This window comes from Frankliniella occidentalis, unplaced genomic scaffold (genome assembly GCF_000697945.3).
Source record: "Frankliniella occidentalis isolate FOCC.00 unplaced genomic scaffold, Focc_3.1 Scaffold231, whole genome shotgun sequence".
Lineage (NCBI taxonomy): Eukaryota > Metazoa > Arthropoda > Insecta > Thysanoptera > Thripidae > Frankliniella > Frankliniella occidentalis.
In genome coordinates, this window is record NW_026267357.1 from 236,578 (window position 1) to 251,115 (window position 14,538).

Consider the following 14,538-nt stretch of genomic DNA (forward strand, 5'->3'; position numbering starts at 1 on the left):
GGATTACGCGAGATTACGAGGGATTACTGGTGTAATCCCTGGCACTTGTACACAGGATTACGCGAGTGGTGGCCCCCTCGTAAAAGAACCACATTTTTGTGATAAAATCATCACAAAAACTGTAATAAAATAATTTTTGTGATGATTTGATCACAATAATGTGATACCTTTATCACATTTTTGCGAGTTATCATGCCCTTTAGCGTGGGAATCGCAAAACACCAGTTATCGCATGGTTTTGTATTAAAAGTATCGCAAAACCAGACTCAGTGTAGGGTTAGGTGGGGAGAAAATTAGCAATTTCATTAACAATTGTCTTTTGCAATGGGTAGATGGTCAGTTGGTTAGTACTACTGCAGCAGCATATCGTCTCGCTCAGTTTTAACACCAGGGTGGCCACGCAATCGGAGCTATCAAATTCCCTGACTTTTCCCTGACCTTTCCCTGACTTTTTAGGCAAATTCCCTGACTTTTAAAGATATTTTAAGTGGAACTTTTCGCCTCCCAAAAAATTGAAAATGCCACCGAAAGTTTGAAAACAACAATTTCGGGCAAGATTTAGTCATTTTCCCTGACCAACGTTCAATTTCCCTGACTTTTCCCTGACTTTTCCCTGACTTCCAGGTTGCGTGGCCACCCTGTGTAGGACCCCCACCCGCACCTCCTGTATATATTATTAGTATGAGATCAACTGACGATACTTTTAGGGAAAGGCGGAGACCTTTGACCGCCGAGCCTATTGGCGGGATGCCACCTAGAGGCAGCCGCCGACTGAGAGTAAAAGTGGAGCTCAGTCGTAGCCGAGAGTCCTAGTCGAGAAGTCGTGGTGGAGAGTTGGAGAGGAGCAGAGCTAGCGTCAAGATGTAGACGCAGTAGTGTATAGTGTACCTTGTAACATCCGAAGAGACACCGATAATACACACCTTGATCAATGTGCTTTGTGTACGTCAATCAATGAGGGAGCATACGAACCCATACCAACCTCACACACTTACAACAACCACACCTGTAACACCAGAAAGGCCGGGATACCCAGATTACCTGGAACGGCCAAAAGAGTAATTTTGACCACTGCGTGTTTTTTCTACATTTTCGCGTTTAAAATAAAAATCTTTTTTTCAGCCGAGCTCTGAGAATTTTTGAATTTTAAGTCAAATGATGTTAGCTTTGACACATCAAAGGCCTCAACCACAGCGCAGATGGAGATCTGTAGTTCATCGACCTCCCTCTTACTCATCTATTTTTGTAGATTTCTAGAGATAGACATCTATTAGATATCCATAAAACGTATTGTTGCCATCGAATGTGTTTATAATCGTCTAAATTGAGTCTGCATCGACCGCAAAACCACAGACATTTCTTCACACGGCTAATAGACTTCTTCGAATAGATGTGGAAAGACTGTTAAAGTGGAGACTTAGTGGAGACTCGGTGGAGACAACTAATCCACGTCTTCATTTAGGTGTGACGAAACCGGACGGAAGATTTTTAAATACATCTTTTATAAAAGGGTACTAAAGGCCAAGCGTTGTACCTGAAATCTTAAACGGAGATTTTGAGATACACTTCACTAACAAAGTTTTTTGCTGAGCGATTAGCAAAGCCCATTACTCCACTGACCGAAAAAGTTTCAATCTGTTTGTGTGTCTGTCTGTCCGCACGAGAACTCGAGAAGGAATTGAGGTAGCGATCTGGGAATTTCAGGGTCGTTTTGTATCGTGAAAAGTCAGATCGAGTTCGAAGATGAGCATTCTAGCTCAAAAATTGGCTTTTAAAAAAATCAAAAACTACAGGCCGCAAAATGTATTTTTATCAAATTTTTTTTTATGGGTTCCTAAGGGGTAAACCGTCAAACTAGAGCCCTATGGGCGAAAATTTCGTGTGATAAAATGCCCGGTGTGATTCCCTTGATTAATCACTCCTGGGGGAGTGATGAATTTTTATCACAAATATTGTGTGATACTTATCGCAAAATAATGCGATAATTCTGGATTTATTGCAAAACAGTGTGATGCCTCGAAGTGTCACTCGAATAAGTGACGGTCATCACAAATATGAGCAATGAATTTAATATTATACTTTTGCTGCGATGATCATCACAACATCGTGCATTATTTCTTAATCACAGAAAACGTGTAGTCAGTATCACACTCCACACTCGGATTTACAGTGCAAATGCATATACGGAACAATCAATAGAGATACTCGCGAGCGAAGCGAGCGAAAAAAAATAAAAAGGATGTCAAACAATGAATTCGACCATTGTAAAGGCCCGCGGGAGCTTAGTAACGCTAGCAAATTTTGCAATTTTCTAATTTTTTATAATTTTCCATGACTCGGCAATTGATTTCCCTGACTTTTCCATGACTTCCATGACTCGATTTTTTGCCCTGACTTTCCCTGACTTCCAGGGTTTCCATGACCTGTAACAACCCTGTAAAATGTCGAAGTTGAATATAATTTTGGCCTGGTTCGATTCGGCATGAAAAATGAACGATATCTAAAGGTTTCCGAACTACCAAAAGTAAAATTTAGATACTTTTGACAAATAATATTATTTCAACGTGTTGATCCTAGGCTATACTTGAAATGTTTCCTATATCACCAAACTAACCAAGCATTTCACACAGTGTTTTTTACCAGTGGTGTAATGAGGATATGAAGATACCAGATCCACGATTGTTCTTTACATCTAAAATCTGCCCTCGGCTATCTTAAGTTTGTAAATACTTATTTATGAATCCGTTTTTAGGTTAGTTAGTCGTCGTTTTGTCGGAAAGAGAGGAACGTCAAAAACGACAGTTACTTACATTCTAAAAAAATCCATGGCCTTCTATTGGCATTCTGACGACAACCTGGCGTTCGAAGGTGCAAGCATCAGTTTACATTAAAACGAAAACTTTGAAAGGCTTGGAAGCACCGACGCAGCTGCATACGTAACCACAAAGTTGGTGACCTATGCCGGTGCCCGTGTTTACAACGACGATCTGGTCGCTAGTGTCGCGAGCTCCCGAGAGATGGCGCACTGCAATCACGTCTGAACGACACTATCTAAAGAACACGCCAAGGTAGACCATGGTGTGGACATCCCACTTGTCTATTGTTGTGTCGTTGTCCATGGTCAACCGAGTGCAGAATATCATGGCTGGTGAGATGGGCAATATGGGCATGGGTGATCACCATGGTATAGACCATGTCCATGTATAAAATTTTGATTTCCCATGGTCAAAATCTCAATCTGGCCATGACAGTCATGGTTTTTTAACCCTGGGAGGGGGCATTTCTTGACAAAAATGAGGTGAAAATGATCAAATGGTCGATTAAATCGTTAAAAAGACTTCATTTCGAAAAATTGTATGTACACTCCTATTACCCCGTCTCGGGTGTCAGCGCCGCAGGCCTAGCTATATGTGCGCCGCGCCAGGCGCGTCTACCTAGTTATGTAAAGGTACTCCATATCAATGTCTGTAATATCACTGAAACTGGATCTATGATACTTTTATCACAAAAGTTTGCGATAACTCAATTTTGCGATTCCTCTGATTTATCGCTTTTATAGACATGATAACTTTTTATCGCAAAAGAACAGGCAATGAAAAGTGTAAGGGCAAGTTATCACAAAAATAATATGATAACTTTTCATCGCAAAGTTTAGTGTATAACGGGAGCTAGTATTTACGTTTATCACAAAAACTTGCGATGAAAAATTATCACATTATTTTTGTGATAACTTTCCCTTATACTTTTTATTGCATGTTTTTTTGCGATAAAAATTTATCATGTCCAGAAAAGCGATAAATCGAAGGAATCGCAAAAAACGAGTTATGGCAGAAATGAAGGTTAATTTATCACAAATCCAGATTCAGTGATTGTAACGAACATCCATATTATCTTGATATTGATACATCTACCTTTCGTATAATTTCCTCTACGCGCCATCTACGTGCCGCTCACTACCATAGGTCAACGGGATTGAAAATTTGGTAAATATTTCCCTTTGATTTGGATTAAAACATGTTAGAGACAACGTGGACGTAAAGAACTTAAGGGTTTATGTGAAAAAGCCTGACAGACGATATGCTGTTCTCTGTGACGAGACAAGGAATAGGAAAGATTGGTACACTGTAAATCAGAGTGTGATACAGACTACACGTTTTCTGTGATACAGAAATATTGCACGATGCTGAGATGATCATCGCAGGAAAAGTACAAGATTAAATTCATTGCTTATATATGTGATGACCATCACTCATTTGAGCGATACTTTAATGTATCACAGTTTTGTGCGATGTGCATTCACACCGTTTTGTAGAAAATCCGAAATCATCGCATTATTTTGCAATAGGCATCACATAAAATTTGTGATAAAATTGACCCCTCCCCCAGGAGTGATAAATCGTGGGAATCACACGGGGCGTTTTATCACACGAAAATGTGTGAAAAGTATCACACTTCGAATTACAGTGAAGGGAACCTTGTCAGGTGGAAATCTCCGATTTCGTTGAAACTTAGGAAATTTTAAGGTTATTTATGTAGAATTTGGATAGCACTTAAAATTTTTCCTGAACCTCACATTTAGTTTTTCATTATATAGGGTAGGAGTAAGGTTTTCAATTTTTTTTTTTTTTTTTTTTTTTTTTTTGAGAAATGTAAAGCTGTGTTGTTAGGGGCAACTCGTCAAAGAAGCGCCCTTTGAGCTCATGAAAAATATCAAGTGCCATCCGACTTCTAGTTTCAATGACCTTTAAGTTTTCCGAGTTTTTACACCTGGAAAGCTTCCCTTGTTAGCAGAGACATACGACAGCAACGCACAAGGGCGCCATAATCTCAGAACAAAGAGGCGTAGGCGTAACTGTAGTTGGGCAATTCCACAAAAAATATGTCTAAAATGTCCGTATGTAACGCGATTTTTGGGAGCGACTGATGGCGACACGCTGGTTTGCAATACTTGTCCAGACTGGCAATTTCAAGAGGCGTCTAGTCATGTTTTGTAAAAAAAAACGTAGCACCTCTCTGTCAGTCACAAATCGTGACGTACGGACCAGTTCTAACAATGAATAACAATTTTTTTATACTAGATTTTTTAATTCGGGTCGTCTGTTTGTTAACATGTAACGTTAAAGTTTTCTGATTTTTACTGTGTTTTTTTTTTCTGATTTTTGCCGAATTGACACTCTCTTTGCAATCTTTTTTCAGGCTAGGCCTGTTTCGATGGAAATGTGCAAAGGTAACTAATGAGTCAGGTTCATCTTGATTAGGTGGAGTTCCGAGTTCCTGGAAAAAGTCAGTTCAACCTCTACCTATCTTGAAGATGGCACAATTTAAGCAACCCCCCCCCCCCCCCCCCCTGTATCAGAATAGGGTCAACTCTGCAAAATTTAAAAAAAAAAAAAAAGAACTATCCGCAGATGATTTGCATGTTATCAAAACTGGAGTTCTTAGTTAGAGTACTGTGATTTGACATTTTTAGAAGGATTTCTGTATACCTATTGACACATGTTTATTTTAAGGTAAACGGAATCAAGGAAGTCTTTTATTCACTTGGGTCAGATGGTAATGTAACCTCTGTTTTGTTGAAGGAAACAAAATCTCGGAAAGTCTAGTTTCCAAAAATTTTGACATCAGAAGCAAAGAGCTGAGTGATAGGATTAAGGCTGTAGCGAAAAAATGTGATAGGATTTTGACTATTTAGCTAATGATACTGCTTAAAGATATTTTCAAGCAGACCAAACTTCGTTTAACCCTTGTGAAATTGTGTAAGGTTGTTCTAGTACATATTTTGAAACAGCAAAAATGAATATTGCACTGCTAAATAGTATTCCACTCCCTCATTTTTAAGTGTTGCATAGTTTGTTATATGATGCTGTGCGTGCAAGAATGTATTTTAATAATCATAAGCAATCATGTTGAGTTTGTTTGGAACCACGATTTAGTTAATCCGGTGTCGGCGAGGGGGCCACCACTCTCTCTTTGGATGAACACATGATTGCAAAGATTGCGTGATTTCACATGATTTCACGGATTTTGCATATTATTTTAGAAGATTTCACGCTAAAACCTGCCGGCAGATTATGTCTGATTTGAAGGATTACAGATGATTTCAGCGGATTCCGGCGGATTTCACAAGATTCCGGCGGATTTCACGTGATTCCGGCGGTTTTTACATGACCTAAGGATTTCAGACTAAAATTTGCTGGCAGATTACGCATGATTTCATGATTGCATGTGGATTTCAAATGATTTCGGGAGGATTTCAGGGGGGGCGTACACATGATTTCAGGAGTGGCGGCCCCCTCGGGTGTCGGCCCTAAGCTGTCTGAGGGGGCCACGGAATGACGGCACATTCGTCGTACCAGACGAGCTGCCAGTGGCGCTGGCGTCGACCAATACTGGGCGAGGGGAGAAGGGACGAGACGAGCCGGGGCACCGCTCCCGTCCCCTCCCGCCAATCGTGTTTGCATGGAGTAGAACTATAATGGAGTAGCAACTAAGTACGTTAAAATGTGTGACGCGCTGGCTGGCGAAGCTATCTCCTCTGAAGCCAATGTGCTTAGAAATTTCACCAACTCAGCTTTTGAAAGCCTATGATCTACTGCAGCTAATGATGCCCTTGTTTTGAGTGTAGCATTATTTCAACTAGAGGCAACGCATTGGCAACGCTAAACATGTTTACTAGTCCAGATTTCAAAAGATTGTGGGCTTTCAGGACACAATAAGTTACCCGCGATTTTTTACAGTGTGTCTGAGAGAGATCAGCAAGAAGTACAAAAAATTAGTGACAAACTACTCCGAGTTTCTGTACAAATCGGTGGTGTTAGAAAATGCGCTGTCAGAGCTCTAACAAAGTGTGACAATACACTGTAAATCACACTGTGATACTGACTGCACATTTACTGTTATGCAGATATATTGCACGATGTTGTGATGATCGTCGCAGAAAAAGTACAAGATTAAATTCATTGCTTACATTTCTGATAACAATCACTTATTTGAGCTATACTTCGAGGCATCATAGTTTTGTGCAATGTGCATCAAACTGTTTTGCAATAAATCCAGAATCATCGCATTATTTTGCGTTAAGTATCACACAATATTTGTGCTAAAAATTCATCACTCCCCCAGGAGTGATAAATCAAGGGAATCACTCCGGGTATTGTATCACACGAAAATGTGTGAAAAGTATCACACTTTGAATTACAGAAGACTGAGAAATTCGTCGGAAGACCAGAAAAATTCTTGAGAGACCAGAAAAGTTGGAAAACATTGAAAGCCAGGAAGACCAAGAGAATATCAAGGAAGACCAAGAGAATACCCAGGAAAACCAAGAGAAAATCGAAGAAAACCTAATGAAGCCTTGATATTCCTTAAGAAAGCAAGAAAAAAAAACTTAGGAAGACCGAATAACACGTAAGAAAACCAAGAAAACCTCTAGACGACCAGGGAAACCCAAGGAAAACTCAGGAAAACCGGGAAGCCTACATCATGTGTACACCGGCAGACCACAGTTGGGGGCCCCTCGGTATCAGGGCGATAATCGGTTCTAACAATTTATCCTGACACTTTTACACTGTTAAACTGCATCGTCATGTGACGACAAATATTGCTACAAATTATTCGTCACAGGGGCTGAGATAAAACAATCGTCACATCACAAGAAACATTCGTCACAATGTGATGTAGCATTTGTCATTTCATTTAAATGAACCATTCGTCACGTGACACACCAATAGTCCCAAATACATCAGATTATTCGTCACAAGTTATCAAAAATTAGTAGCAGTACAATCCGAAACAATAAATATGTTTGGAAACGATATAATTACTGCAACTAGTTTTCACTTGTTTTTCACTTGTTCTAATGATGTCTCCTACGCTTTTTGTTACAACTATTCACTGATTAAGTAATATATGTTTTGAAGGTTTGAGATTCATTTGAGAATCAGAATAAAGTAAACAAGTTAAAAAAAACATTCCTTTTAAATAGAGTGTACAGTTGGAACTTAAACTAGTCATTATTTTCTTTGAACCTCTTACTTGTAAGGATTAAAATCTCCTAGTATTCCTTTAATGACCATGTCTGCATTTCCTGACCTTGTTGGTGATTGAGAAACTTTAACCTCATCGAGCCAAATTGACAGAAGCAAAAGGTAAGGTTTCCGAAGGGGAGTTGCCTTCCAAAATATCCACACACGAAGGAATGAATTTGGTACACTTGGCGTTGTTACAGTAGTTAGTTGCCATTCGCGAATAATTCTTTTTCGGACTGTTTCATGGGACGTATACTTTTGTTGCAAACGGGACCGCCGGTTCTTTTGAACTGCAAATAACCGCGCTCATAGTACGCAGAACAAAGTAATGAGAAATTGCCGAATCATATAGTTGCTTACTTTCGTCTGCTGATTCTTTTCCATTCAGCATGGCAACATTTTAGCGGCAGGCGTTCTAAATATTTCCCAATTTAGGATTGAAAAATACTGAAAATAATGGATCCAAAACGCGTTGTACAGACGGTTTTCGAGTCGGGTACAACGTAGTAAGAGAAATGATTTAGAGTGGTGAACTTTGATTTGTGGTTTAGGTACCTCTGTACTTGTATCAACATTCTGTGAAAACAAAGCACTCGATATTATAAATTGTGGTTTATCTGTACTTTTATCAACATTCTGTGAGCAAAGCACTCGATACAGCTGTGCTTCAAACTCGATATTTCACAACACTTAATCAGGTAAACAGACAGTGCCTAACCACACTCTTGTGACTAATTTTTTTTTTGTGTGTCTGATAGGTTAATGACTGTCGTCCTGGTTTGGTTTTAGCTGCAACCTCGCCACTGTTGCTATTTTTGTAGTGTTTTTAAACCTATGGATGTGATTGTGGGTATGTCTCTCCGAATTCCATACTTAGCAAGTAAATTGTGAGCATTGCTAGCAGCTATATTCAGGAGCACCTAACCATTGTAACTTAGTCAGCTAATTTCAAAAAGATTGGTGAGTGCTAGGTGAGTGTGTTTTGGCTTTGGAATTGTCAGATACATTAAATTAAATAGATGCAATAGATGCATGACATGTTGCAAGTTACCACGAATTTTTGCTTTACATTCAAGACTCCTCAGAATTGCAACCATTGGTGACGATTCCACTAATATTATTGCTCCCTTATAACTGCAACAGAAATTCGATTGTAAAGAATTTAAAGAGGAATAGTTTCAGGTCAACGTTTCTATTTGGTAATGTATTGTCTACAAGAATGTTTTTCGGCAGGATATGTTGTGATATGTCTTAATCCAATACTATCATAAATTCAATGCCCATGTATGTAGAAGTTTATTATGTAAGTTGAAGTTTGTGTATATGGGAAATGAGAGTACGCAACTTTCATTTCAAACATTTTCTTTTTTAAAAAATTTCCCGCATCCAAGTGACGAAATATTTATCACATGACATACCATCATGTGACGACACAGCAAATTTATCAGATCTCACGAATAAGTTATCACGTGACAAAACAGTTATCTCACCCTTTGTGACGAACCATTCATGAGTAAAATTAAGCAGTGACTTTGTCGTAATGTGACGACTTAAAGTTTTACAGTGTACCTCCAAATCCTGACATTATCCTAAATATCCTGACAACTTTTAAAAACCGTGACAAAATCCTGATTAACCTGACGCGTGGCAACCCTGACATTGATTCTAAGATTTATAATGATGAAAATACTGCCAAAATTATACCCTGATTTTCTTTAGCGGTGGAAGTAGACTACTTGCTGTTGCTTGGGTAGTAAATACCTAAAATGAAAAGGGAGCTTAATCTCTGACATGCACCACAATGAACATGGCACCAATATTCGTAGTCATGGCCTAACTTCAGACTAGCGCCCTTATGTCGGACACTTTGGTGTTTCCTACTTATAAAACCCCTAAATCGAAAACGGTTAACCGGATTATAGCTTCCGAGGGATCGCTGAAAAGGTTAGACCTTCTAGAATCTAGATTCAAGGATATATTTCCGATATCTTGCCTACTGTTCTCCACAAAAAACGCCCAACATGCGCCACGAAAACAGACAATTTTTATACTGCTTTGCCAGAATGTGGGGCTCTCAACGGCAGGTGATTGTACAACTATCACGATGGATGTGGAACTGACCAAAAAAGTGTACGCATGATTGTGTCTAGACAATCATTGTTTCAGATTGTTTGTGCTTGTGTGTGATTATGATTGTGATGACGATTGTCTGTCTCAGATTTTTGGATAAATATGGGGACATTATTTTAGAAATTGTGTCATGATTGTTTTCCATTTTGTGTGATTGTTTTTGGTTTTGTGTGATTGGTTTCGATTGTGTGTGTTTGTTTTTGATTTTGAGTGTTTGTTTTTGATTTTGAGTGTTTGTTTTCAATGTAGGGAAAGATGCCCTATGATGGCCACCTTAAAGGTGGATTCGGAGTTCACAGGATGCGAGCGTGATTTTCACGCAGTTAGCGTAAAAAGAGTTGTTTTGGTTAGCAGTTGACTTTATGAAACAGCCAATAACAGGCCGACGTGGGGCTATGCCGTTCTTTTCAGCTAAATCAGCTTTGGGGCAAGCGTGATTTTCACGCCTCCGGCGTGATTTTCACGCAAGCGTCTGCTAGCAGCGTGATTTTCACGCAAGTTAGTGGGTGCACATTCTCGAATATCTCCCAAGTGCACCTACGAAGAAAACCTGTGAAGTAGTTTGGCTTATTATGCCCCAAGTAGGGACCTTACTAGAACACTACTTCGAGGCCGAGATTTTAAAGTAACCAGATTGGCTGGAAATCGAGAAAAGTGGCCATCAATGGGACAGTGGCCACAATAGGGCACCTTACCCTAGTGATTGTTTCCGATCGGATTTTTTTTCATTTTTTTTTTCAGATTGTTTCAGATGGTCGGCTAAATATTGTGATACATTTAGCAACATTGTGTCAGATTTTGATTTCATTGTGTGTGATTGTTTCGTGATTGTATGTGATTGTTTCGGATTGTGTGCGATTGTTTTTCCCGATGTACACATTTTGCGTCCAGTTCCACCCTCCTCGGACTTTCAGGTTGACCTATGTAAAACTAGGACTCTCCAAGATACAAAGTTACCCTGAAAATTGGAGCTTCCAATCCGTTCTCGTCCGTTCTCGAATTATCGTGATTACAAACAGACAGACGTGAAACGTTTTGATCATCACTTGAGTAATAGGCTATGCTATCGCTCAGCCAATTAAATTGGATTTTATTGGCTGAGCCAACTAGCCCGGTGCATTATCGGGGCAGCCAGCAGCCACGCGATCCAGGCACTTGGCCGGGCCAGGCCAAGGTGCATTCAGGCTACTCACCTTTAATGCGGTCGGCCGTCAGGTCCGCCCATGAGTCGTCGACGCCCATCTCCGCTCGCTGCAGCCGGAAACTTAGCGCCGGTTTCACCGCTGCGTTTTCCAGCCGGAAGGTCATGCGGCCGGCCTTGGTCGCCACGAACCTGAGGTTCGACAAACCGGTGGACGGGTCTGTCGTGGAGACGGCGCTAAGGGGAGCGCCGTCGCAGAGCACCTGGAGGCCCATAAGCGGCACTCCGTCCGTCGTTACCAGCACGGCCAAGCTGCAACAGAAAGCAAAATGGAATTTAGTATGTGTTGTGAAATTGTCAAATTACAAGAAGGGTAAGGTGGCCGGAGACATGAATGATGTGACATGAGTGATGAATTTTTATCGCAAATTTTGAGTGATACTACTTATTGCAAAATAATGCGATGATTCCGGTTTAATCGCAAAACGGTGTGATACACATTAAGAGAAAACTCTGATACCTCAAAGTATCGCTAAAATAAGTGACGGTCATCACAAATTCAAGCAATGAGTTTTAGGCAGTGATCATCACAACATCGTGCAATATTTCTGTATCACAACAAACGTGCAGTCAGTATCACACTCTGACTTACAGTGTATGGGCGAAAATTACGACAGTTTTGCTTTTGGAACGAATGCCCCAACCCCTAAATATGAATTTGAGCAAAAAAAAAATTGATGTGTCCTTCGAAGACACATTTAGACCAACAATTTTCCAAAGTAGAATGAAAATCGGGAATTTACACTTGGCGCGGTTCCCTTGTAAGTCGCTTAAATTTATGAAGAGAAGAGGGAAAGTCTGTACTATAAAATCTTGCCTGGTTTGCAATGTGAAGACCTTAAATCCTTTGCAATACGACCAAATCAACAAATTCTTCGCCAAGTTTTCAGTGTGTTTCAGTTTGTGGTCAATTACGCACATGGGTCACATGGTTGGTTAGTCACCACAAAGGTAACCCAAGCACACGAAATACGAGGCTTCCAACCGCAAGCCGAAGCCAGATTCCACTTTCTTTGAACAACAAAATTTAAAGTTCCATGTTTTATGATGCTTACACTGTAAATCAGAGTGTGATACAGACTACACGTTTTCTGTGATACAGAAATATCGCACGATGTTGTGATGATCATCGCAGGAAAAGTACAACATTAAATTCATTGCTTATATTTGTGATGACCATCACTCATTTGAGCGGATACTTTTATGTATCACAGGTTTGTGCGATGAGCATTCACACCGTTTTGTACAAAATCCGAAACCATCGCATTATTTTGCAATAGGCATCACATAAAATTTGTGATAAAAATTTACCCCTTCCCCAGGAGAGTAAATTGTGGGAATCTCACGGGCCGTTTTATCACACGAAAATGTGTGAAAAGTATCACTTTGAACTACAGTGTAATATGTTGTATACAGTGTAAATGGGGTAGCGTGCTGACGCTAAAATATTGGCGTCTTCTGAGGCAAAATTTTGGCATCCTATGAACGCCAAACCCTAAAAGACACCACATTTTGGCCTCATAAGACAGCAAGATTTGGCGTCATATGACGGATTTATACCCCCTCCTGGTATAGGGGGGTATAAAACCACTGACTGATTTATACCCCCCCGGTATAAATCCCCTGTCCTGACAATTTTATACCCCCCATCACCGGCATAGGGGGGTATAAAACACCTGACGGACTTATACCCCCTCCTGGTATAGGGGGGTATAAAACCACTGACTGATTTATACCCCCGGTATAAATCCCCTGACCCGTCAATATTACACCCACCTCCGGCATAGGGGGGGTATAAAACACCTGACGGATTTATACCCCCTCCTGGTATAGGGGGGTATAAAACCACTGACTGATTTATACCCCCGGTATAAATCCCCTGACCCGTCAATATTACACCCCCCTCCGGCATAGGGGGGGGGTATAAAACACCTGACGGATTTATACCCCCCTCCTGGTATAAGGGGTATAAAATCACTGACTGATTTAGACCCCCCGGTGTAAATCCCCTGGGGCATTTGTACCCTAGGGGTCTTGTGGGGGGGTATAAATGTCCTAGGGGGTTTATACCGGGGGGTACTAATACCTTAGGTGATTTGTACCGGGGGGGTGCGGGGTACTATTCCACTGCGACACCGGTCGGGATTCCTGTTTTCTTCTCCCGGAGTCGAGACCGAATAGGGTCTATTAACAGTTACTAGAGATTTAATCGAGGTCATTCAGGTCGAACTGCTCTCTCAAATGACAAAAATTAGCGCACTTCAGGTCCTGGTTCCGGTCCCGAATTTTCATTTCTTCTCAAAAAGCGCACTGTCGGAACGGTCTATTTAGCCTACCAAACAGAACTGATCCCCACAACAAAGTCATTTTTTCCGTGTAGTGGGAAACGAGAGATTTTCGTTCAAAACCAGCGAGCTAATGCCCATTTTAACTAGGTAGATGTACGCCAGACCACGTCTCGCGTAACAGGTTTCGCGATATCTCAAAGAAGAGTGCAACTGGCGTGCACATGCAAGTGTTCAACACAAGGTTGTAAACTTTTAAGTGTTCGACTGAATATTTGAATACTAAAAAGTGTTTATAACATTAAAGTTAAACAAATGAAAGAGTTTAAGTTAAGGGTTGGCCCCAAAACGCATAAATTGACACACACAACGCTAAAATAAGCTGATTACAAGTAAATTCACTAAATTTTAGTCCAGCATTATAGATATAGTTCTCACCTATACTCCTGTTCATACAAATAAATGTTAACAATTTCAACTGTGAGTAGTACCTCAGGTTGTAGCATTAGTACACTTAGGAGTGGAAAGTAAAGCTATACTGGTAAAAAGTAACACTGGCATCGCAATATCACTCGTCCTGTATCACTCGTCCTGATATCTTTGTTTACAGCAGTGTATAACAACTACCGTTCTTCCTGAACCCTTCCCTCCCTTAGCCCGCTCTGATAAAGCATACCGGGAAACCTAAAATGCAGAAGAATGCGAGGAAGAAGAAAACGGAAATCACTATGCTTTTACACGATACTTCCGTTTCCTTGTTCCCTGCATTCTTCTGCATTTCAGCTTTACCGGAATGCCTTATAGGGTATTTCAATGGAGCGCTGCCCGGAATTAAGAAGAACAAAAACGGAGACAGAGAGCGGTGGTGGGGGCGGGCGCGCGGAGGAGCGGCGGG

General features: G+C 40.6%; 1 protein-coding gene across 1 annotated transcript in view; it reads right to left on the bottom strand.

Moving 5' to 3' along the window:
• LOC113214434 (uncharacterized) overlaps positions 1-14,538 on the bottom strand; it is a gene marked incomplete in the record, with an annotated part of 51,156 nt that overhangs the window by 30,901 nt on the left and 5,717 nt on the right. The window contains 1 exon segment of the mRNA XM_052272928.1: positions 11,351-11,610. Coding sequence (XP_052128888.1) covers positions 11,351-11,610 — 260 coding nt within the window.